The following is a 27019-nucleotide window of genomic DNA, read 5'->3' as shown; positions in this document are numbered from 1 at the left end:
AAGAAGGGGAATTGTGCTTCTGACTGTCCCATCTGCTGGAGCAAGATGGTCAAGAGCATCAGTCCCAAAAGCCTAGGGGGAAACTTCTGTGGCATCCAGAGTTTTTTGGAGAGACAGTTGGACCCTGGAACCATGCTAATGTAAGGGAGTCCCATAAATCAAATGATATCATGGAAAAGTTATTTTTATTTAGCTTGGGAAAACATGTACATTTACACAGGTACATGTAACTTAACATTTGCCTAAGCTTTACACTTTATAAAACACTATGCTCATCTATTTCATTTGCTTCTTATATCACATTGTGAGGTAGGACAGGGATTACTACCCTCATTTTATAAGCAAAGATAACTGTAGTTCATATAGATGAAATCAATTAGGATTATAAAATCTAGCACTGGAAAGGCCTCTAGATAATCTTTTTCAGGGGGTTCTTAACTTGGAGTTAATGAATCTCCAAGAATTTTATGAATAGATTTTAGGAGATTCATGAACTTAGATGGGAAAAATTGTGTTTAACATTGCCTTCAATTGTTCAAAAACATTATTCTAAGAAGGGGTCCTTTGGCTATACCAAACTGCCAAAGGGTTCTAGGTCACAAAAATGGTTAAGAATACTTGATGTAGTCCAGTAGCCTCATTTTACAGATGATGAGACTGAAGACCAGAGAGGGAGAGTGCCTTGTTATTGTTGTTCTGTGGAAAGTAATTTGAGAACTATAAAGTGCTATTGAAACAACTTTAAGATTTATAAAGTTCTTGGAAGATAGTGTTTTGTGTGATCTTTACAACAACCCTGTGAAGTAGATCTCATCCCTGCCCCATTTTACAGATGAGGACACTGAGGTTCAAAGAGGATACTATGACTTGCCCCTAGTCATATGGCTATCATGAGACAACAGACTCAAAGAACCATAGATTGAGAATAGAAAACTGAAGCCAAAAGGTATATATATATATATATATATATAGCTGTCATGAGGTAAGATACTCATAGAACAAAAAGAAAACTTAGAAGCCATTGTCCATTGTCTACAACTCAGTCATTTTACAGATTGGGAAAATGAGGCCAAAAAGTAGTCATATGGTTATCATGAGAAATTAGAATTATAAAACCATAGACTGAGAGCTAAAAGAGAACTTAGAAGTCATTGACTAAAATCCATACATTTTTACAGATGAGGAAACTGAAGCTAAAAGGTTAAGTAACCTATTCAAGATCACACAGATTTATGGGGCAAAATCAAGATTCAAACTGAGAACATCTTGCTCCAAATCAAGCATTCCTTCCAGGGTGCCATGATGTTATTAAATCTTTTGGGACAAACTCAGTTTAATCCCTAGATCAATTAAATCACAGGTCTTTAATGTACCCCACATCTTCCCTTGCTCCCACCAAAAGAACTCAACAATATAACCAGAAATTAACACGGTATTTTACTGGTAGGTGCTCAGTAAATATTCAGTGACCAGAATTATGCCCTAGGCTGATAGCTTGTCATTGATTTCCCTTGGGATCCATTCAGCATCCTAGAGAATCTGCTGCAGAGGATTCATGGGAAAACAGAAGCACAAGTTGCTACAGGTGAGACAATGGATGGGATTCATTCTGGAATTGGAGAGAGCTTCCACACTGATGAGATCACAGGTCCTCCTAAGTACCAAAATGTCCTACAAGACACGATACTTCACACACTCAAGTCAAAATAAGACTAAAATAGCCATACAGATGAAGTTTGGAATTACTAGAAAGATGAAGGCTAGCCTTGAACTGGTGACCCATATAAGCAAGAGCTGGGGATGTGCCTTTTTCTTCTACAAGCTAGCAACAGTCAGGCAAACCTCTTTGACGGCAGTGACTTTTGTCTGATTGCGTGGGCAGAAGCTTCAGCCTCCTCCTCCTCCTCCTATTTGGCTTGGACTGAGAATAAAGCTAGTATTCATTCTCCAAAATCACACCAACTGGAAGGTAGGGAAAGAGTGTAAGACTGAGAATTTGGAATGATAAACAGAAAAAGTGAATAACCTGTTTATTAAAAGTTGATTTATGGGACAATTAGGTAGTTCAATGGATAAAATACCAGCCCTTAAATAAGGAGGACCTGAATTCAAATCAACCCAAACACTTGATGTGTGGCCCTGGATAAGTCACTTAACCCCAATTGCCTCATGGGAAAAAATTGAACAGAAGCATTGGGAGAAACCACATAATGTTGTTGGAAAAATATTAGCTTCACAGTTAGGAAAGCTTGATTCAAGTTGGTTCTCCTACTAACTAAACTTTATGTTCTGAGACAAATCCTATGTCCTCTCTTGGTCTTATTTTCCCTTCTGTGAAAGATGAGAGGTTTGGGTTAGATGATCTTTGAGATCCCTTATGACAATAATATTCTTCAGCTCACACAAAGACAGACAGACAGACAGACACACACACACACACACACACACACACACACACACACAAATTCACGCACATATATAGCCACACAAAGACCAATGTTTTCTTTCAAACCAATAGAACTCTTTCCCCTTTCCATCACTATCAATCATCATTGACAATTTCACCAAGTTCTGTTTGCTGACATGATGTAGTGAATAGAGTATTGGACTTGTAATTGAAATACCTGCCTACAATACTTATTAATTTGGAAATCTTGGGCAAGTCACCAAATTTCCCTGAGGCCTAGTTTCTTCATCTGTAAAATAGGGATAATAAGAATCCTTACATTACAAAATTGTGAAGAAAACTTGACCAACTGTAAAAATGTGAGGTTTTGTGACTCAACACATTGGAAATCCAAAGAAGGATAATAAGACATCTCAGCTAGCACTGAAGAGTTTATAAGTCCTAGTTAAAGAGACAATATATACACATAGGAGCATAGATTTTTTTCAACTGGGAAGAATTTTAGAGATCATTTTCATGGGGATGGAGGTAAGACTTCTGGATCCAGAAGGGAATCTGTGAATAGTTTTCAGTGGGTCCATGAACCTAGAAAGGAAAAAAAAATTGTTATTTCAATATAATTGGATTCCTTGAAGTCATAGGCATTTTGAACATTTAAAAATATAATTTTTGAGAAGAGATCTATTGGCTTTACCAGATTGCCCACAGCATCCATGACACACACAAAAAGGTTAAGAACCCCTTGTCTAGAGTAGATTTATAGATTAGGAAATTGAATCACAGAATTATTAAATTCATATAGGTAAATGAAAGTAGGCTTAAATTCCAAGCCTTCCAACTCCAACTGCCAACTCTAAAGTTATCACTCTTTTCAAATGATAAATCTTACTTAACAAAACCAGAGAGCAAATAGTAAGAGGGATAATGAGGGGCAACTAGATGGCACAGGGAATAGAATACTGGCTCTGAAGTCAAGAAGACTTGAGTTCAAATCCAACCTCAGACTTCTAATACTAGCTGTGTGACCCTAAGCAAGTCACTTAACCCCAATTGCTTTGCCCCTCCCCCCAAAAAGTGACAATGATTGTTAGGGGAAAGCAGTGTGGTAAGGTAAAAAGAGCCTGGAATTTGAAGTCAAAAAACCTGAATTCCAATCCTAGCTCTGTTACTTAAGTAGCCTTGAGACAAGTTTTTAATCTCTGTGAGCTTCAGTTTCCTCATATGAAATATGGGTGAATTCTGAAATCCCTTTGGTCCTTTCCACTTTTAGATTCTGTGTTTTAGAAGAAATCATCACTTGCAACTGGAGCCCTTATAGAAGGCCTCCAGACACAAGAGAGATTAGACTTTGGCCTTGAAGGAAGGGTAGGTCTTAGATAATAGGAGGGAAGGGGGAAGGCAACTTTGTTTGCAGAATTCTGAGACAGAAAGGCACATGCTGTGTTTGAAGAAAAAATTAGATTAATAGAGAATTTGTTTTAAAAAAATGGTAAAAGATAAGACTGATGAGGAAAATGCTAGCTATTAAGAGGTAAGGGTCCAGGATGAAACTGTGGATTACTTTAAATGCCATGATGAAGGAGCAGCTATTGAAGGATTTTGAACTGGAGTTGGGGAAAGAAGAAATCATGTATAGAAAGCTGTCCTTTTAGAAGATTAAATTGGCAGTTGTTCTGTCTTAGATTAAAAGGGAGAGACACAGGAGGCAGGGGATGCAATTAAGAAGCTATTAAATAGTCCAGCGAGGTGATGATGAGCACCTGGATTGAGTGGCAGCAGTGGTGGTAGCAGTGGAAAGAAGGTGGATTTTGGCAACATGAAAAAGAAAGACTCTGAAGGATATAATAATGACAAGAAGGGCAGAGAGGGGAGTCAAGGAGGATGTTTAGGTTTTTAGCATGGGTGAATGGGAGAGTAATAGTGTCCTGAAAAATGAAGCTATTTCTAAAAGGGATGGATTAATATGAATGGAAAGAGAATTAGATATTCTGGATACATTGAAAAAACAGCACAGAGAAGACAGTAGGTAAGAGAGCTACCTAGAAAGACTTGGGTTCAAGTGCTGTCTTTGATATATACTGGCTGTGTGAACCTGGAAAAGTCACTTAACTACCCAGTATGCTAGGTCAGAGGTGTCAGATACAGTCTCCTGGGCTGTCACAATGCTTTAGAATAGAATTCATCCAGAGTAAAATGTAATTAGGAAATATTTAACAAAATCAAATACAGTAAAATGTAAATGATGCTAATATGCAGTTTTATGCAATCCAAAGGGATCCTTATGTATGGCCTAATTGTCCTATTTGATTTTCAATGGCTCATTAGGATCGAAGAGAAAGTAAAGGTAGCTCATATTTACCCTGGAGGGAGATCCCCATAGTAGTGGAATCGTGGGTCTAGTTTCTATCTATCCTTCAAAACTTTGGGTTCATGCAACAACATTCATTTGACATGCATTTTTAAAGTTCTTGCTGGGTATAAAGTACTATAGGGGTACCAGGGGAGTTATAAAGGTTAGCTTAGACACAATTCCTCACTTTAGGAAGTTAACAGACTAGCTGGGAAGTGAGACAGACAAGATAAACTATAATACATGGCATCGTACAAGTATATTAGAGAATGCAAAGAATTTGAGGTGATGTTCATCCACTAAGCAGATGGAGTGAAGTTGGGGAAGAGATGGAGAATTTGTAGTCTTCTGCATGGAGGTAACAGTTGAAGTTATGGGAATGGATGAGAGATCTGAAGGAGAATATAAAAAAACAAGGAAAAACATCAGTGCTGACCATGGAACCCTAATGTATATCTAAAACGTTGGGAATTTGTGCTGGTAAAATGCCCAGAGAAGTGATCAGGAAAGTAGGAAAAGAACCAATTCAATGCTGTGTCATGGAAGTCTAGAGGGAGAGAGGGTTGAAGGAGACAATAAGGTCAAACAAAGACCAAAGGACAAGGAAAATGAGGACTATGAAAAACCATTGGGTTTAAGGATTAGGAGGCTGCTGCTGCCCTTGGCAAGGATAATCCCAGTAGTAGAAGGACAAAGTTAATATTGATAGATGTCAGGTTATAAGGAGTTAAAAAGACTGAGTGAAGTATTACATGGCATGATTAAAGTGATATTGGGTAATGAGGAAAAGGCAGCAAAGATGGTGGGAAATTGGTGGTGAAAGGGGAAAAATGATAGCTCTAGGATAGCAATGTTCAAAGAAAATTTATGTAATTAATTTTTTTTAAAAGATACTGACGACCTAAGTTGTTTGTGGGTAGAGGAGAGTCCATGGAGAACGAGAGATGGAAAAACCAAAAAAGGATGATTGGTGGAGAAAGGATCTTGAAGAATAGGAGGGAAGTGGGCAGGAATCAAGTAGAGGGATTGACCTTGGAAAAGAGAAGAGACAGTTCTTCCTCTATGATTAGAGGGCAAGGAGAAAGGATGGTTCTAGACAGCGTGACTATCACATGTGCAGGTGACACAAAACATTGGATAATTAACATTCTAAAATGATAAGTCAGGATCCCCAAAACTCAATAGACTAGGACATTTCTCAATAGACTAGGCTTCATTTAAGATGAAATTTAATAGGGTTCATATACATGAATGTTTTTTTAAATCAATTTTGCATGTACAAGTTAGGGGATGATACTTTTATTGAAAAAGATCTGGAGGCTTTAGTAGACTACCAGCTCAGTATGGGTCAATGAGGGGCTATCACAGCCCAAAAAACCATTATGATTTGAGGCTGCATAGCTTCCAAGAATAAGGAGGTAGTACTCCTAATGACCAGTCCTTTGACTTAGAAAGACTGCTCTGGAATACTTCTGGGCAAGAAGGATGTTTATAATCTGGAGGGTGTCCAAAGGAGGACAATCACAATGATAAGTCATGATGAGTCATGAGTATGTTTAGCCTGGAAAAAAGAAGACTAAGATGGAAGGGATGGGGAACATGGTAACTATCTTGTAGTAATTGGAAGTCTGTCATGTTAAAAAGGGATTAAATTTGTTCCGTTTATTCCCAAAGGGCAGAACCAATAGCAATGGCTGTGAAGAGATTGTTAGGCTAGTGTCAGGAAAAAATGACTAGAGCTGTCTAAGAGTAGTATAGACTGCTTTGGGAGATGATGGGTTCCCTCTCAATGAAGATCTTATGAGCAATAGTTGAAGAAACATTTGTAGATAGAGATAGTAGAGACACCCTTCAGGCATAGGTTGGACTAGAGCAGTGGTATCAAATTCAAATAGAAAGGGGTACATAAGCTCCCTATGGACCACATATTGACTCAGAAAACCTCAGATTCATGTTGTGTTTTAATTTTGTGAAATATTTTCCAATTACATTTTAATCTGCTTTCTAACTCAACTATTGTGACACATAGAGCCATATTTGACACTTGGCTCTCAACACTTCTCAGATGACTTCTGAAATCCCTTCCAACTGTAAAATTCTACAATTCCATGAAAACACAGGGAAATTTTGAGGTGAGATGAAACTATCTTTGTTAAAAAGTCAGCAATGACCTTCTAATCTCAAACCTGATTGTTTCCCCCAATCCTCAATCTCCTGAAAATAACCACATTGACATTCTCTCTTCTTTGGGCTTCCATGACACAGAATTGTTCTGATTCTCTTCCAATTGCCCTCTGTGTTTTAATAGGCTCCATTTTTTCTGTTTTTAATTGAATTTTTATTTATTTTACTAAACATCTCTCATTTACACTTTAATCTGGTTCAGGCCTCTGGTATTTGAGAGTTTGATATTGCCTTAAATTATAGTAGTAAATAAAAGTGTGATAGGCCTAGAGAAGAAACAGTTATTACACCTCAAGTTGTTCTAGAACAAGATGTCCCATTAGATAGTATTCAAACCATGGATGACCTCTGTGGTCCTTTCCAGTTGCAATTTCTATTATTCTGAGATTCTAAAATTTGGTATGCATGTAATATTAGCTCCATTTTTAAATCAGAGAATTTCATCACCAGAAAAAGACATAGATTAGTGAAGTCATGAGGGTAAGATAGAATAGATGAAGAGATTGAATATTCTATCTGCAACCACATGAATTCTACAAATTGAGAGGAAGACATTGGGAGAATCTCCTGAGAACTTCTTACATCATGGACTATAGTTGAATGGCATAGATGGATTGGGGATTATGATCTATATCTTTGATGAGAATGTTTACATTTATTATAAAGATCACATCAAACAAAGCAGAAAAAAGGTTGAAGACACAAGAATTTGCAGTAGAGAGAATAGGAGGGAGCTTAGAATGGCATATGTATACAGCAGCTGGCATAGACACAAGTGCACATACTCATGTAAACGTTGCTCCCATTCAATGATTTGAAACACTACCCTTTTTCAAGAGAGCAATAGCCAATGAAGTCTGTAATTTTAATTATCATATAAAATATATTGCTAAAGATATCTTGAGTATCAAATGAGATCTTCACTGTGAAAGGGAACAGGGATGGGAGTGGCCAAATAATTCCTTCAACTCTTCCCTATTTCTTTACAGGAATTCCGAGTGAGGAGACAAACCCAGCCTGAGATGGCTCTGACACTCTAGCTTCCCTGCCCCTGCTTCTCTAGCATCATGAGCCCCAAGTCCCACACCCTAGCAGCCCAGAGGTCCTCAGAGAGGTTCCCTGAGAGGCTCATCAGAGGCTGTGTGCTGATGTTCTCTGTGCACCCCTCTCTTCTTACTCCCAAAGTCACAGGTCTTTGCATTCCTAACTACCTTCTTCCTCAGCCTTTCCAAATCTTTTCTCAGGCACCAAACCTCACTTTATGGGGTCTGTGCCTAAAAACGCCTACAGGAAGAGAATGTGTGCTAATTTGCATTCATTTTCATGGTGCTCATTTGCACATCTCCATCCTTGTTCCTTTTCTACTAATTCCTGCAGTGACTGTTGGGTCAGGTTGGGCTGACCCAGTCTGAAAAAATTAGAGCTATCCAAAAATGGCATGGGCTGATTTAGGAGTAATTGATTTCTCCAAAGATGGGGTCTTTCAGGTGAAGGCTCAGTGATCACTTATTGGAGGGACTTCTTATTCAGGGATGTGATTGAATAGAGTACCACAAGGTCCCAACTATGAAATCTAGCAGAGGAGGAGATGGACCCCGAGGGAAATTCATGTTCCCTAGTCTTGCTCTCCCATGCTGCTCACTGCATCCTGTCTCCCATGTCCCTTTCCTAATGCTTACCACAGTGCTTGACATTCAGCTGATGCTTAATGTTTGTTGACATGTCCCGATTCTCCAACTCCCTTCCCCAATTTTTCCTTAACCCTGGGTCTTTGGATTTCAGAGGGAAAAAAAAACCTGTCTTCTATTCTCCAGGAATTCTCATGTGCCCGGTGGAGAGATTATACTAGGAGGTAGCGACCCCAAGTATTACCGCGGGACTTTCCACTACATCAACATCAGCCATCCAGGCTTCTGGCAGATCCAAATGAACGGGTCAGAAATCACCATTGGTTTTACTTTTACCTCATCTTCTTCACCCCATCTGTTGTGGACCAATCCCCAGAGCTTGAGTCATGTATTTAACTAAATTCAGACACTTCTGGGCTATTATCTGTCCACTAAAATCCTTCAGTAGAGACCATTGCTATAAACTATTAACACACCTAGATATCCATTCATGAGAGGAAAGGATGAGGAGACAGAGGAAGGTAAAGATGGTCCCTACCAATGCAAAAAATAAGCGAGTGCTCCAAATGGAATCAGAAAACCTGGATTTAAATCCTGGATTTGATGATTACTGGCTGTATGACCTTGGGCAAATAACAATGAGTTCCAGGAGCTTCAGCTGTAAAATGGGAGTAACAGTACTTCTACTATACCTCCCCTCATAAAATGGCTAGAGAGTAATGTTTTGCAAACATTGTCATAATGATCTCCCTCTGCCTTTAATACATGGAAGTTCTAGTCCAATTCCTCTAGGAAGCCTCCTCAGTTTCAGTTCACTTATTTTCCATCAGGACAGCACATTTTCTGAATCACCTTGTCATATAATTGGGGCATTACATCTCACCCCTCCTCTACCCAAATATCAACTCCCTGAAGTCAGGGATGATATCTATAATTTGCTCTATTCCCAAGCTCTCTGAGGCTCCAAGTCTCTGGAGGTGGGATCAATGACTGACTCTGCTGGCTCATGAGCTATCTGTCTGTCTCTGGCCTTCCCCATACAGGGTTTCTGTCGAATCCAATGTGTTGGCCTGCCAGGATGGTTGCATAGCATCTGTGGACACTGGAGCTTCCTTCATCACAGGTCCAACCAGCTCCATGAGGAAAGTGATGAAGATGCTGGGAGTTAAGGAAGATGGAGACCAGGTGAGCAACCCAAACTCTTGGAAGAGGAGAATGGGTGGATACCAAAAAAAAAAAAGTCTGGGTAAGAACCAGGGTGCTGAGGTCGCCTTCCCAGAGAATGGAAAGAACAGCAGGAGGTGGTTATCCTAAATGTGTTGGTCCCACTTCAGCATGCCCCTCCCCTACAAATGCAATATTTACTCCCAGAGTATCATAGATGTCAGAATTTGTAGGAACTTGAGACTGCTTCATTCTTCCCTGTACAGACGTTTAATTCACAAAATCTCTTACAGGTGTTCATTCAGCTGCTTTTGGAATACTTCCTTTGATAGGGAGCTTACCACCTTATATAAGAAAACCATTACTATTATATCCAAAGAGGTTTGACTGTTAGAAAGTTCTTAGATTGAGCCAAAATCTACCTCTTTATAATATTCAGCTATTGGAGTAGGTGGGAAAATTTACAATTTTTCTAAAAGTATTTGAAAGAAGAAATAATTTGGTCTACTTGGCCTCAGAGGGTATTGTTAAGAGCAATGAACGGAAGTTGCCAAGCCAGATTTTAGTTCAATATAAGAAAAAATGGCTTACTTTTTTTTTTATTGTTGTTTAGTTGTTTCCGTTATATATATCTAACTCTTTGTGACCCCATTTGGAGTTTTCTGGGCATAGTTATTTCTTTCTAAAAATTAAGGCAGCCCAAAAGTGAAATGAGCTGCCCCCACTGAGAGTAAATCCCCTTTAATCAGAGGAAGCATATGATCACCTCATCATCTTGATGGTATGCTCTAAGAGAAACTAACTAGCAAATGCCTAATAAAATAGACAAAAATATGTGACATAGATAATATTAATTTGTGGTTTTCTATTTAATTTTGACAACATTGCTATCAAAGCAGAAGAGCTTCCTATTCAGATTACAGGTGAAGCTAGCTGATCTCTGAGATTGCTTTCTACTCTGACTTTGTGAAAGTTCCTGAACTCAGATAGACACTGAGAACAGGAATCCATACAAATACCTCACCCCTTTCTTACTGACCTGTGAACCTACCAGTCTGGAATACCTGGATCTCACCACAAGCCTTGGGGCACTTTCTGCCTACAGTATCTTGTACAATGTGACCTGGCATCCATGCTCCCAGATATCTCCTTCTCCCTGGACGGCAAGCCCTTCACACTCCACAGTTCTGACTATGTTTTAGAGGTGAGCTTCTGGGTCATTTTTTATCTGATTCTCTGTCTCTCTCTTCCTCTTTCTTTCTCTGAAGTAAAGGGCTGTGAGATATTAACTACAGAGTTGGGAACCAGGGTTGAGGGGAGGAGGTTGAATGTAGAGATAAAGGGGCCCCTACTCTCCCTTCATTTAAAAAAAGGTTTATTTAATAACTAGTCCCAAAGTGGTAGAAAAAAGGAGAAGAGTTCCTAAAATCATAAATCTAAAGTATGAAGGGACCTCAAAAATCATATAGATTAATTTTATCTTACAAAGAAACTGAGGCTCAGGGAATTTATGATTTGTCTATGGTTACAAAGTTAGCAAGTGTCAAGGTGGGATTTTTTTTTTTATTTAATAGCCTTTTATTTACAGGATATATACATGGGTAACTTTACAGCATTAACAATTGCCAAACCTCTTGTTCCAATTTTTCACCTCTTACCCCCCCCCAACCCCTCCCCTAGATGGCAGGATGACCAGTAGATGTTAAATATATTAAAATATAACTTAGATACACAATAAGTATACATGACCAAAACGTTATTTTGCTGTACAAAAAGAATCAGACTTTGAAATATTGTACAATTAGCTTGTGAAGGAAATCAAAAATGCAGGTGGGCAAAAATATAGGGATTGGGAATTCAATGTAATGTTTTAGTCATCTCCCAGAGTTCTTTCTCTGAGGCGTAGCTAGTTCAGTTCATTACTGCTCCATTGGAAATGATTTGGTTGATCTCGTTGCTGAGGATGGCCAGGTCCATCAGAACTGGTCATCATATAATATTGTTGTTGAAGTATATAATGATCTCCTGGTCCTGCTCTATTTCACTCAGCATCAGTTCGTGTAAGTCTCTCAGGCCTTTCTGAAATCATCCTGTTGGTCATTTCTTACAGAACAGTAATATTCCATAGTATTCATATACCACAATTTATTCAGCCATTCTCCAACTGATGGACATCCATTCAGTTTCCAGTTTCTAGCCACTACAACAAGGGCTGCCACAAACATTCGTGCACATACAGGTCCCTTTCCCTCTTTATAATCTCTTTGGGATATAATCCCAGTAGTAACACTGCTGGATCAAAGGGTATCACAGTTTGATAACTTTTGAGCATAGTTCCAAACTACTCTCCAAAATGGTTGGACCCGTTCACAACTCCACCAACAATGCATCAATGTCCCAGTTTTCCTGCCATCCTTCAACATCATCATTATTTTTCCTGTTCTAAAATTAAGCAGATGTGAAGTGATTAGTTGTCTCATTGATTAAATCCTTTTAATCATGGGAGCATTTTATTACTCATCATCTATGGTTCATTCTTAGAGAATTAATCTAGAAATCTAATAAAATAGACAAAAATTGTGACATAGATAATATTAATTTGTGTTTTTATTTAATTTGGTTAAACATTGCTATAAATGAAGAGCTTCTATTATCAGGTACACTTGACTGTAAAATTTTTCAGTTATTGCTTCCTCTATCTTTGTGAAATTCCTGAACTCAGAAACTTGAGAACAGGAATCATCAAATCCTCACCTTTCTTACTGACCTGTGAACTACCAGTCTAATACTTGATCTCACCACAAGCTTGAGGCCTTTTTCCTCAGTATTTGTACATGTACTGGATCCATGCTCCCAGATTCTCTTCTCCCTTGACCTTCAACGCTTCCTCACAGTATCTATCTATGTTTTAGGATTGCTTTCAATATTTTTTCTGATTCTCTGTGTCTCTTCCTTTTCTTTCTCTGAGTAAGGGCTTGAGTATATACAGAGTTGGGAACCAGGGTTTGAGGAGGAGGTTGAATGTACGAATAATGGCCCCTACTTTCACTTCATTTAAAAAGTTTTTATCAAACTAGTCCTAAAGGGTAGAAAAAGGAAAGATTTAAAATCATAAATCTAAAGTATGAAGGGACCTCAAAAATCATATAGATTAATTTTATCTTACAAAGAAACTGAGGCTCAGGGAATTTATGATTTGTCTATGGTTACAAAGTTAGCAAGTGTCAAGGTGGGATTTGAACTCAGATCTTCCTGACTCTAGGTTCAGTGCTTTATTTGCTACAAAGTAGAATTGCATAATGGAAACAAAAACTCACAAGGGTTATTAAGTGTTTTTATCCCAACAACCCTGTAAGACTGGTAGTATAAGTATTATTCTCATTTTACAAATGAGGAAACTGAGGCTCAGAGACATGAATTGGCTTGCTTGAGGTCATACAGCTAGATGGAGAAAGAGCTCTATCCTTGATCCTCTTCTCTTTCAATACTCTCTCTTGCTAATTCAATTATAGGTTCAATTATAATTGATAAATAAAAGGGGCAGCCAAGTGGTGCAGTGGATAGAGCACCAGCCCTACTTATAAGGACCTGAGTTCAAATCTGGTTTCAAATATTTACTAGCTGTGTGATACTGGACATATAATTGCCTCCAAAATAATAATGATGAAGATAATTGATACATGAATCACTTGTAAATTACTAAAGCAAAATCCAGTCCTGAAGGTTAGTCTCACATCTCCAAATTCCTGCCAGACACTTCTATCTGAATGTCCCATCAGCATTTCAAATTAACATTTCTAAATGGGACTTATGCTATCCCTTAAAATGTTCCTCTTCACTGTACATCAGGACTACCAACATTCAGTCACCTGAGGTTCAAAAGTTCTACTTAGTCCTTTTCTTTTTCCTTTCCCCTCCCCATTTCCATCTAATCAAATGCCAGCTTTTCTAGATTACACTTTTCCATCTCTTCCATCCATCCATCTCTCCTTTCTATTTACACAGACACCAATCTGACACCAGTCTTATTCAGGCCAGCATCATTTCTAACCTGGTGATTGCAAAAATCTCTTTAAAAAAAGGTTTTATTGATTTTTTTTCCTGACATCACCAATCTCCATGTATTCCTCCCCCTTTCCTTTCTTAGAGAGCCATCCCATATGACAAATAGTATTTTTTTAGAGAGGAAAAAAATTTTTAAATCAGCATAACATAGCTTTATATTGATAAGTCTGAAAACAGACACTATGTGTTTCTGTGGACTTTGCACTTCCATGAGTGGGTAAGTTGGGATTGTCCTTTTATGTCTCTTCATTTGAGTCTTGAGTGATCTTTTATAATTTTGTTATAATTACTTTAGATTTTTTGGAGTGTGACTGTTATCTCCATTTCCATTGTTGTCGTTTCTATGTATATTGTTTTTTGGTTCTGCTTACTTCATTCTGTGTCAGTTCATATTGATCTTTCCATAGTTCTCTGTATTCATCACCTACATCATTTCTTTAAGAACAGTAATATTTCATTAGACTCATGTACCACAATTGATCTATTACCCAATTAATGGGAATCTATTTTGTTTCCAATTCTCAGCTATCAGAAAAAGTCCTTCTATAATTATTTTGTTGGATATGAGGACTATTTCCTTATCAATGAATTACATAAGAATATAAGCCCATTAATGAAGTCTTTGGTTCAAAGAATATGGACATTATAGGAACTTTATTTGAATATTTCTAAATTGACTTCCAAAATGATTGTACCATTTCACAGATCTACTGAAAATGTAATAGTTGCATACAACTCCCTTTGATGGTGAACTGTCATTTTTTGGTCATTTTTGCATTTGGTCAAATTGCAGGGTGTGAGGTGAAACTTCAGGGTATTTTGATGTGCATTTCTTCCATTATTAGTGATGGAGCAATTTTTCATGCACTTGTAAATACTTTGCAGTTCTTTTAAAGAGAACTGTTGTTTTTTTAAATATCCTCTTGACCATTTATCTATTGGAAATAGCTATTTGTCTTATATTTATTAAATGTTTATATATCTTCGATAACAAGGTCTTCTCAGAGAAATTTGATACAAAGGATTTTCCCCCATCCAATTACTTTCCTTTTTATCCTATATGCATTAATGTTGTCTGTACAGAAGCTTTTTCCATTTTAAGAAATCAAAGTTATGTTTTTATCTTTTGTAATTGTCTTTATTTCTTATTTATTAAGAATAATTCTTCTATCCATAGCCATGAGAGGTACATGATATTTCTCTTCTAACTTTTTATCATTTTTAATTATGCATTTTTAATATTCAGTTCATATTTAGAATGTATTATAGAATGTGGTATAAGGTATTGGCCTAAGCCTAACTTCTGCCGGACTGTTTTCCAGTTTTCCTAGTAGTTTTTACAAAATGAAATTTTTCCTAAGGCAATTTATTTATGTTTCCTACTTTGTTAACACAAGGTTATTGAGTTCTATTGTTTCTGGATCTTCCCTAGCAATCTCTCTATTCTTTAGCCAATTAGTTTTTATGACTGTTGCTTTATTGTATAATGTGGAGTCCTACATTGTCCCTATTTCTTTTCATTATTTCCATTGATATTCTGGCTTTTTTATTTTCTCAAATAAATTGATATTTTATCAGTCATATAATGGTTCACCTTAGTAATTTGATTGCTATAGCACTAAAAGTGTAAATTAACTTTGGTAGCATTATCATTCTTATTATATTGGCATGGCCTTGCCATGAACATTGAGTATTCCTCTAGCTATTTAATACTTTATTTCATTGAGAAGTACTTTGCAATTGAATTTGTACCCGTTTTTGTGCATTTTCAGAGGTAGATTCCCTGATATTTTATGCATTTTGTAATTATTTTGAATGGAATTTTTATTATTCTTGTGTTTTGTTGTATAGAAATGCTGTTGATTTTTAAGGATTTATTTTGTTCACTGAAAGTATTGTCTCAATTACTATCTTTGTTGATTCCCCAGGATTTTCCAAGAAAGCCTTATATCATCCACAGAAATAGTTTTATCTTCTCTTTACTCTATTCCTTTAATTCTGTTCTCTTATCTTATTGCTACTGATAACATTTCCAGAACTGTACCAAATAATAGTAGAGAGGACAGGTATCTTTGCTTCTCTTTTGTAATTTGTAGGGGAAAGTTTTAGTATATCCCATTGATATGATGAGCTTTTGGTTTTAAATAGATGCTTTTTATACTATTTTTTTTAAAGACCCCCTTCTTTGCCTATACTTTCCAGGATTTTTAAAATTAAAAGTGTTGCATTTTATCATAGGCTTTTTGTGCATCTATTCAGATGCTCTTGTGCTTTTAGATATTTTAGTTTTTAATAACCCTTAGTTGCTAGGTGACACAGTAGATATAATACTGGTCTGAAATAGGGAAGACTTGAATTCAAATCCTGCCTCAGATGTCTACTAGCTGTGTGACCCTGGGCAAGTCACTTTAGCTCTATTTGCCTCAGTTTCCTATTCTATAAAATAGGGCTAATAATAGCAGCTCCCTCTCAGGGTTTTTGAGAGGATCAAATGAGACAAATGTAAAGGGCTCAGCAGAAAGCCTAACACACACACAGTGAGCACTATGTAAACATTAGTTATCAGCATTATTATTACTAATTTACCAATTATGTTGATTATTTTCCTAATATTGAACCAGCCTTGCATTCTTGATTTAAATTTGACCTGATCATAATGAATGATTTCTTGGAAAAATCACTGTAATGTTTGATAGAATTTTGTTTAAAATTTTTGAGTCAATGTTCATTAATGATATTGACTTTTAATTTTCTTTTTGTGTTTTCTTTCTCTGATTTAGAAATTAGAACAATATTTGTCTCATAAAAGGAATCCAGTGGAATGTTTTATTCCTCACTTTTTGAGAATAATTTGTGAAGTATAGGTATTAAATATTCTTTCAAAATTTTATAGAATTCTCCCATGGATTCACCAGGACCAGGTGGTTTTTTGTTTTTTGTTTTTTTCCTTTTGTAGTTTCTTTATAGATAAATCAATTTCCTTTTCTGAGATTGAGTTATATAAGATCTCTGTAAGGTTATCTGACAGTTTGGGTATTTTATATTTTTGAATGTATTCTTATTTCTTTTGTGTCCTCAGTTTTGTTTACAGTGATACACAGTATTTTCTGATTATTTCTTTTATTCTTTCTGCTTTTACTGTGATTTTGCTTTGCTCATTTACTAATTTTTTACTCTTTTTAATCAGATTAGCTATTGGTTTGTTGATTTTATTATACTTTTCAAAGAACCAGCTTTTAGTTTTATTTATAATTTCTTTTTTTTTTTTTTTAGATTTGGAGGGCAATAGCATTTAATTCTGTTTTTTTTTTCTTTTTTTTTTTATTTAATAGCCTTTTATTTACAGGATATATTGCATGGGTAACTTTACAGCATTAACAATTGCCAAACCTCTTGTTCCAATTTATTTATAATTTCTTAAAAGATTTTTTGTTTCTAATTTATTTTTCCCCTCTAATTTTTAATATGTTCTACAAAAGCCTCTTAATTGATATCCTCCTTTCCAGTCTTTCTTTTCTCTCTGATATCTTCACAATTGCTAAAATAATAATCCAAAGGCACAACTCTGATCCAGCCACTCTTTTACTCAAAAATTTTCCATGTCTTTCCACTTCCTCTAGAATATTAGCAATTTTCATGCCTTATAAAAATCTCACAGATTTCAATACTTTCCTTTCAGGCAAAATACAAGCTTCCCCATTTGACTCCCACCTACCCTTTCCAATCTTATTTCATAGGACTTTCCTGTGCAAATTTTGTTTCAACCAAATTGGAAATTAAAATTTCCATCTCCATATTTTTAAGTCAGTTCCTTATACCTAGAATTCACACCCTTTCCACATCCACTTTTTAGAATCCTTGCCTTAATTTGAGGCTCAGCTCAAATACAATCTCCTAAGGAAAACTTTCCCTTATCCTCAGTAGTCAAGTGTTTTCTCCTCAAATTACCTTGTATTTATTTATACCTATGTATTATGTCATATCCAGTAGAAAGTGGCCTCCTTGAGGATAGACACCTATAGCACAGTATAACCAATCAAATATGCTTCAGGTGTGTTGAATGGAATTAAATTAAGAAATCTGAATTCTAGGGGCTATTCTCTTACTGGTCAGCTGTGTGATTTTTGTGTGTTCATTTCCCTCACTCTGGACCTGAGCTTCATCACCTGTAAAATAAGGCAATTGGACTTTAGTATCTCTCAATAGCCCCCAGTTTAAAGATTTTACTAAGTAGCATTCTTCTCTAGAGATCAGAGCTCTACATAGGTAAGGCATAAGAATCTTGACCATGAGGTAGTCAAAAGATGGTCGATCCTGATTCTGGACAAATTATTTACTTTTCTAATGTCCCTCGTTTCCTCATATTTAAAAAATGATAATTTTTACTTTCACTACCTTAAAGCATGTCTAAACCTTAAAGATAGAAACATGCTAATTACTTATATTTAATATTAAGTATTTATTATATTTATGATGTATTATACTTATAAAATATTTATATTTCAATTCTACTGATAATATTACCAATGATAAATATTTTATATTTATAATAGTTATTACTAAGCATATTGTTATAATAATTACTATTTACAAGTAGTGTTTAGTTACAATAATTATTACTATTTATAAATAGTACTTGTGTTACTATTAGTACTTATAGTTATAATAATTAGTACTACTTATAAGCAGTACTTCTAGTTTTATAAGTATTTTTATTTATAATAATTATCAGTATTTATAAGTATAATATATTTATTATTATTATTAAGTGCTTCACCAAGGGTCTGCTTCAAGAATTCTTCTGAGAGCTTCAATTACTCTGTTAAAATAGTTTGAGATGCTTTCAACTCCTAGAGTAAGCCCAGTACCAAAGAACTGTGCAGCTGGGATAGAGCAAAAGGTATTAAGTAACACAGTTATGCCCACAGATACCACTGGCTAAGAGTATAGAGATGGTCTTGTTCAGGACAGGGTCAGTCATCTTAGTTTCTTTTCCCTTATGGACTTTCATCTTCTTAGGTCCCCTGATGTTTTACCATTCAAACTAAAAGAAAGTCAATTCTGTATTTTCTGGAGAGAAACCAGAACTGGATTGCCTATCCTGAGTGGAATAATAGAAAGTAATTACATTTAGTAACAAATTGTCACTTTAAGGTTTCTAAAGCATTTTATATCTACCATTTCATTTGTTGAGATAGATTCAGACTGAGAATTTTTCTGGAGGCTGTACCCTCAATTGGAACCATTATGGGGGATAGAGGCAGACAGTGGGGGAGAATCAGAAATGAATAGCAAAGCCTGGATTTATCAGATTGAAAAGATGATAGTGGGATTTAGGGAGAAGGGAGAAGCCAAGGTGTTAGAGTGAATATAGGATCCTGAAAAAATGGGTAGGTGAAGTGATGAGATAGATGCCATAAAGACAGGGAATGTCTGGGAAAATATATTGCTCAACACATAGTGAACTGTTAGGTGGCATTGTACCTGGAGTCAAGAAGACTCATCTATATGAATTTAAATCTGCCCTCACCCACTTACTCCCTGGGCAAGTCACTCAACCCTGTTTTGCCTCAGTTTTCTCACCTGTAACATGAGGAGGATTAAGAAATGGCAAACTAATCTGGATCTCTACCAGAAAAACCTCAAATGGGGTCAACAAGAGTTGGATATGTCTGAAACAAATGAACAACAAAAAGGCATTTAATGGTTGATCAATGAATGAATAAGAAGTTAGTAAAGGAAAAGGTCAGTGCATTTCAATCAAAGAAGCTAAACAGGAATTAGAAAGAAGATACCACTTATTATGTATCTAATTTATATTTTAATATATTTAACATCTACTGGTCATCCTGCCATCTGGGGGAGGGAGCGGGGGGGGTAAAAGGTGAAAAATTTGAACAAGAGGTTTGGCAATTGTTAATGCTGTAAAGTTACCCATGCATATATCCTGTAAATAAAAGCTATTAAATAAAAAATAAAATAAAATAAAAAAGAAGATACCCCCAACCCCCCAAAAAGGCTTTTTAGAAGTTCTTGAAATGGACAGGGACTGGACTATAGTGTTCGGGAACGTCTATCTCAAACAGAGATTTCTGTGGGTCTCACATTTTTGTTCAGTAGTTTTTCAGTCATGTGTGACTATCCACATATATAATTTATTCATTCATTCAATTCATTTATTAACCATTGAATGTCTTTTGTTATTTGTTCAGTTTTAGTTGTGTGCAAATCTTATGGCCTCATTGAGGATTTTCTTGGCACAAATATTGGAGTGTTTGCCATTTCCTTCTCCAGCTCATGTTACAGATGAGGAAACTAAGGCAAACAGGGGCAAATGACTTGCTCATGATCACACAGCTATTAAATGTCTGAGGTCAGATTTGAACTTAGGAAGCGGAGTCTTCCTTACTCCACGCCTGATGTTCTAACTATTTTGCCACCTAGATGCCCTCTATGAACCTCATATTAAATTCAAAAACTATAAATGAACATTATCTACATTGTATTGTGTTTTTACTTATTTTGCTAAACATTTCCCAATTTCCCAATTTATTTTCATCTGGTTTAGGTAGCACTGGGGAGTTTTACATCTGGTCTACAGCAGTAAATTTGACAATTCTGAAGTAGAAAAATTCCAAGGTCAGCTAATAATAGAGATAAATATGAAGTAAGTTCCAAAAATTAGCTTCCCAAGTACAAGAATAGGGAGAGGTATATAGAAAATAATTTGATGAAAAGATCAGAGAGATTCAGTGAACAGCATGCTCAAAAACAATACTGTGACAGCAATTCAAAAAGCTAATTTTGTTTTAGGCTATTCAATTTAGGTAATAGTATGGAGGAGATACTAGCTATTTTGCATTCTGCCCTCTTCAAGTTATCAAGAGTATTGTATTTAGTTTGGTGGGCTGCATTTTAGGAGAACCATTGATAAGATGGAGATTTTCCAGAGGACAACAACCAAGATGGTTGGAGACACTTGGGGATGTTTAGCCCAGATAAAACTTTTGGGGAAGGATTGTGGTGATGGGGAAAATGTTAGTTATCTTTAAATGCTAGAAAGGCTGGCTTGTGGAAAAATAATTCAATTTTGCTGCTTGACTCCAGAGAGGAGAACTAGGAAGCATGGGTGGAAGTTGTAAAGAGGAAAATTAAAACTTATAAGTAGAAGGATTTCTATAAGGAGAAACCTCTTAAGAAGAGCTAAGGCCCAATAGAATGTACTGACTCAGGAGGCAATAGGTGTCTTCCTTCTAGATTTCTTTTAACTTAAGGTTATATTGCAGGTGGATTCTCATTCAGGTACAGTTTGAACCAGATGGTTTCGGAGCTTCTTTCTGAGTTTCTATGATCCTTTCTCTTTCAGTTCTAAGATTCTCTTGTGATTTTATCACCAACAGGAACTACATGGAAAAGATTTGCTAAAAGCTGGGGTTGGAGAGCAGGAGGAGGGAGTGAAGGACCATGTGAACTTATTTGGGGGAATCAGTCCAAACTAGTCTCTCCTTGCAGGATTTGAAGAGCGATGATAATTTTTGCTTGCTAGCCTTCCGAGGCCTGGATATACCACCCCCCACAGGACCTCTATGGATTCTGGGAGCAACCTTCATCCGAAAATTCTACACTGAATTTGACCGGCACAATAATCGCATTGGTTTTGCTGTGGCAGTCCAACCTGTTCCTGGTCAGGGGGCCAAAAGACAGAGGGAGATGCTGCCTGGGGCCTAGCCTGCATCCCTCTTGAATACTATTTTCTCCCTGTTGGGTTTGATTGTGAGGCAAGTTCCTCCATCTTGCTCTCTGCCTCTCTATTCCTCCAGGCCACTGTTAACCTTCTGCTTTAATTGAGAATAGAATAAAGTTTCAATGCTCAAAACTGGTACTGTGTATGAAATGAGAATGAGGTTTAGCAGGAACTGGGAAGAGAAGTACCACTACCCATGTAGAACATAAGACAATGATCAGGATGAACTCTTAGACAAATTCACATAGGCTCATAAACCCTGACATCCAAATGGACACATGTATCACCATTTGTTATATAATTGTAATAGCTTCTTAATTGCAGGACTTCCCCTTCTCTATCTGGAAGATGTGTCATTTGAAATGATTTTTTCCAGCAGTGAGGAGGTATTTTCCTTGTTTCATGAGTTGTCATGGCTAAAAAAATGGGCAGTCTACTGGTGATGAGCCTCTCCGCACTTAACTAGATTCAGTCTTTGAAAAGCAGACTCTATTTGTTGCTAAGCTCTAACCTGGTTCCCTTTGCAACCAAGGGCAAGCATTTGAAAACCAACTGGTCCAAGCAAAGGGTATAACCAGTGATTGGCCTGTGTAGCAGGAAAAAGCTTATTGGCTCATACAGGGATTATCCATGACCTTGAGGCTCAATAAAGTTCTCCCTGAGCTCATCAATTCCAGATGCGAATGTATGAATATACGAATACAGGTACTCAGAATCAGAGACATCCATATTTAAATACAAAGACACACATGTATCTTACATGATATACAATGTACCCATGTGAATTCCTAACATACAAAGGACACCAACACATAAGAATAACATAAATGCATGTACAGAATTGGAGACTCTCAAGAGACTTCAGAAATGATCTAGTCCAACCTCATTGCTAAATGCAGGAATCCCCTCTACCCTGACCCATAACTAAGAATTTTAGCATCTGTGACAAATACCACAAGCTGCATTGGAAGCAAATAGCATGGAATAGGTGCTTATAGTTGGGATGGAGGAAGGGAGAGGAGAAGATAGACCTGTGATTGGTAAAAAGATTCCTTACATTAATGAGAGGCCAGCAACAGGGAGACAATTCACAGGTAGAGAGCAAGGTGGGGCAGGATAGGAACTCACCCTAATATACTATCAATTAGCATCTTGTTATTTTTTTTATTTTATTTTAAAAGTGTCTTTAAGAGAAAAATCTTTATTTCTGATATTGTATTAATCAGTCAAGCATTTTTGGACAATAGTTTTTTATTTTTAAAATAGACATGCAAAAGACAGTTTTCAATATTCATCCTTGCAAAACCCCATGTTACAAATTTCCCTCCCTCCTTTCCCCCTGCCCTACACAGCAAACAATCCAATATGTGTTAAATATGTTCATTTCTTCTATACATATTTCCACATTTATCATAGCATTTTACTTTCCAAAAATCAGTTTTGCTCACTAAATGCTAAGTTCTGTTATTTCTATGCTGCTAAAGACTACAAGTACTATCTATACCTTCCAGATTTAGTATCCTAAGACAAAGTTTTGGGAACCTTACCTTAGTTATGTGTCTGCCTTTTCAATAAGTGGGTTAAAAGCACAGTCAAATACCAAGAACCACATACCCATAGGGTGGATGGACAGACTTTGGCTTTTGTTGTTTGTTTTTTAATAATAGTTTTTTATTTTCAAAATATATGCAAAGATAGTTTTCATCATTCACTCTTGCATAATCTTGTGTTTCAAATTGGACAAGACTTTTGTAAATCACAAGCGAGATTTATGGATTGTTCCCCCGTTCCCAAGAGAGCTTGTGCCTTTTCTATAACACACATGGCTTAGATGACATCACAAATAAACATACCTCTTGGCCACAGAGGATGGAATCTTCAGTGATTAACATTTTGTACATTTTCACCAAAAAACCCTCAAACAAACAAAAATTCCTCCACAACAATATTGAGAAATCTATCAGGTTCCTGCATGTTGGATCCTATCTTTGACTATACCTATGCGACAATACTCCAGAGGATCTGCTACTTCATCATTGACATGGATGTTCCCTCTAATGATGCATGTTGCAGATCATCCATACTTGCTTTACCGGTTAAGCCCTTCCATAAATCCACTGTAGGGGTTCTGCCTGATATGCTGGGAGCCTTCTTTTCATTCACTTAACATAGCATGAATATAAATGGAGCATGAGAGCTATTCAGACTAGACACTGAAAAATTGGCTGCCTATTCTTCTTACTTGAAGCCTGGGTTCTTCAAATATACAAATGAACAGATATTAGCCTAATGACATATGGAGCAGTCATCTCTAGGGGAGATACAAGAACAGATCCCCTCTGACTATAATCTTTTCTCTCATTCTGTTCTCCACCTTATTTTCTTCACACATAACCTCCATCCCCCAGCTGGGGCTACTACCTCACTAAGTCATGGCATGAGCTGGACACAGTTCTGGAGCTGGCCATAAATGGAAAAGAATCAGATTGAAGGTAAGTGCCCTGGCCCCCATTCTTTCCTTTTCTCTTATAAAGAGTTGGTTACTTATCTATTTATTATAAAGGGAGATTAAAATGATACCATCAGGGCCCAGATTGAAAAAGGAATCAAGCATAGATATGCAATTTTTAAAATTCATTTAAAAGTCATTCAATAGAAATGTATTAAGCACCTGCTTGTTCAAAGAATTATGTTGGGCACTGGAAATAATAGAAAGTTTAGAAAAGATAATATCTCCACTCTCATTGAAGTTTACAGACTCATAGGGGAATAGGACCCAAATACAGATAACTACAATAAACACATTATATGATATAACTCAAAACCAAGTGTTCTGTGAAGTACCAGACTTTCTAGTTATAACTTTATCTGAGGAAAGGGAGAAAGAAAGGGACTTTTCAGATATAAAGAAAATGTGAGCAAAGGGACAGAGGTAGGATGATGGTAATTCAGGGAACAAGTCTGAAAGGTTTTGTGGGCATCAATTTGTAGGTATTCATGCCCAACAAAGGTATTTAAATGAATATTAAATAATATTTGTTGATTGACTCCCTGGGAGAGAGGGGGGGTTACTGGGAAAAATTCTGGTAATATAAAAAACAAAAGGTATCAAAAAATGTATTTTTAAGAAGAGAATATTGAGACATTACAAAGAAAAGTTTGACTCCAATGAAGAGACATGAAAAGATATCCCCCACATAATTCCTCTCTTTTTAGAAAAATTGGAAGTCCATGAATATAGAACATTGCTGTTTTCAATATGTTGGTTTTAATTCATTTTGCTCATTTTATTTATCTTTTCAAAAATTATTATGTAGGCTAGCTCTCTGTCGAGTGGAGGATAAGATACAGAAGGAAATCTAGGTGATACAAAAACAAAAGATCAATAAAATATTGTGAAAAAGAATAATGTTAAAGATTTTTGAACATAGGAATAAGATGACAGCAACAAAAAAGGTTATTCTTGCACACATATGAAGGACGAATGAGATTAGAGTATGGAAGTGGGAAAGATTACATGCCCATCAATGAAGTCCTATATTAATAATATTTGGATGGTGGCAGTGGGAATAAAAAAAAAGTGGGATTAATTTGAGAGGATTTTGTAAGTAGAATTAACAGGACCTAGTTAACTGACCAAATATGTGAAGCGAGGATGAAAGACCAGCCAAAAATAATCACAACCTTTCAAGTCTGAAGGACAAATAACTGTGGGGGAGGAAAGAATAATATGTTCAACTGTGGATACATTGAGTTGGGATTATCTTGTTACTTAATTATCCGTTGTATCCTACTCCCCCATAGAATATAAGCTCCTTGAGAGTAGGGACTGTTTCCTTTTCGTTTCCCCCTCCTCCCTTTTCTCCATCCCTTGCATAACATATAGTAAGCACCTCATGTTTATTGAATGGTTGAACTAGACTGAGGTATTGGTGGAAGATGGAAGTCAACAGACATGTTCTGCAGGAAACTGGACATTCAGGACTGGAGGTTGAGAGGAAATATCAGGGCTGAAGTTTTGGATTAGATTTAAATTGGTTAAAATGAGCTCAAATCCCTGTGGACAGACTCTTGAATGAAGACCAAGAGTGGCAACTGCTTGGGGTCAACAGAAAGGGTACCAAGTTGTCATCTCCCCCTCTCACCCCAGCTTCACTCCTTATCAGTGATCAGGTGATTTCAGGGGAGTCAGGCCTATGAAGATAACTGCTAGACAGCGAGTGAGTGCTTCCACCGCTTAGCTTCGGAGCTCCGGGGCCTCAGAGGAGCAGCAGTATCTCCAAGGTCCGTTGCTTGGCCAGCTTCACTTCTAGTCCGGCTGGCACACGCCCCTCCCAGGAAGTGATTAGTGAGATTATCTCCAGATCACCAGGCACTCCCAAGTAGAAAGTATGAAATGCCCTCATCCCTCCATCTCTGGTGTCTGCTAAGCAGAGTTAGACTTTTCTGTTTTGTAATGGGGATTTTTGTTTATTTTTTTTTAATTCCTCTTCAGTCAAAATCTTACAAAAATGAATATTGAAAACTAATTTTTCGCATAATGGGAAAATAAAATAAAAATACTATTAAATGCAAAACAAAACGACAAAAAAAAATTTCCTCCTCTTCCCCCTTCCCCATCACTTTAACAAGACTGTGGAGTGGGGCAAGAGTTTGTCTGTAGAGCGAGAAGCTTTGGACATGGCTGTGGAGGTACGAGGACTCTCCCAGGTGGGCTAAAAAAGAGTGTCTCAAGTCAAAGCGGGGGGAGAAAGTGGAGAGCTACTCTTATTGGGTTCAAGAAGTTCAGAGAGGAGTTTCCTCAAGGCAAGGGACTCATTGTAGGGGAGAAATGTGCAGGGTGAGTTGAAGCTGACCTGGCAGCCAGCGGGACGCTCATTCTCCGGCTCTGGCCCAGGAGTCTCCCAGCTTCGCTTTTCTACCCGGGCTCTGGCAGCTAGACGCTGAAGCTGCTAGGGATTTACTCGGAGGGAGCCAGGGCCAGTCCTTCCCAAGCAGAGAAGGAACTCCCCCTCCGTGAGGCCAAAGGGAAAAGTGGGATGGGAGTCCAGGCAAGGCCCGAGAATTCTTGGAATCGGGGGACCCCCCGCGGGGGAGGGGCGGGGAAAGGAGGGAGGAGGTGGAGCGGGGGTGGGACGGAGAAGGCCGGACAGTGCATGCATGCCCCTCCCCCAATCTGATCAGCGCCCCCCCCCCCCGCTTCCCGGGGGGAGGGGTATAGGGAGGATGGGGTGGAGGGAGAAAGGAGGGGGACTCACTGCTCCACCCGGAGCTCCAGGTTGCTGCTGCTGGAAGCCGGCTGAAAAATCAGTGAGACCATCCACCATCACTGCAGCTTTCTTCTGGCAGCGGGGGCGGGCGCTTCCACGGCTTCCCTCCCTCTGGCCCCTGGCCCCTGGCCCCTGGCCCCCGGCCCAAGCCTCCGGCTCGTGATGTCACAATCCCACCCGGACCGAGTGTTCCAGTCCCGGCTCCCA

The 27019-nt window shown here is 37.5% G+C and overlaps 1 protein-coding gene and 1 long non-coding RNA gene across 3 annotated transcripts in view; one reads left to right on the top strand and one right to left on the bottom strand.

Moving 5' to 3' along the window:
- REN (renin) overlaps positions 1 to 22413 on the top strand; it is a 32903-nt gene extending 10490 nt beyond the window's left edge. Inside the window, exons 6-9 of one of the 2 annotated variants that reach the window (XM_031937185.1) lie at positions 8756 to 8875; positions 9613 to 9754; positions 10839 to 10937; positions 21311 to 22413. In XM_031937185.1, the coding sequence (XP_031793045.1) occupies positions 8756 to 8875; positions 9613 to 9754; positions 10839 to 10937; positions 21311 to 21526 (577 nt within the window). In that variant the 3' untranslated portion in view covers positions 21527 to 22413. Of the gene's footprint in view, positions 1 to 8755; positions 8876 to 9612; positions 9755 to 10838; positions 10938 to 21198 lie in introns of both variants that reach the window. The other variant, XM_031937186.1, reaches the window with a different exon arrangement.
- On the bottom strand, positions 1253 to 26884 carry LOC116419090. The gene is made up of 3 exons (XR_004229348.1): positions 26801 to 26884; positions 26399 to 26554; positions 1253 to 2992 (listed from the first exon to the last, which is right to left on the bottom strand). It is a non-coding gene; the product is annotated as an uncharacterized LOC116419090 (long non-coding RNA).
- Positions 26885 to 27019: the final 135 nt, after the last annotated feature.

This window comes from Sarcophilus harrisii, chromosome 4, assembly GCF_902635505.1.
Source record: "Sarcophilus harrisii chromosome 4, mSarHar1.11, whole genome shotgun sequence".
In the NCBI taxonomy this organism is placed as follows: Eukaryota; Metazoa; Chordata; class Mammalia; order Dasyuromorphia; family Dasyuridae; genus Sarcophilus; species Sarcophilus harrisii.
This window is presented reverse-complemented; position numbering and strand designations above follow the sequence as displayed.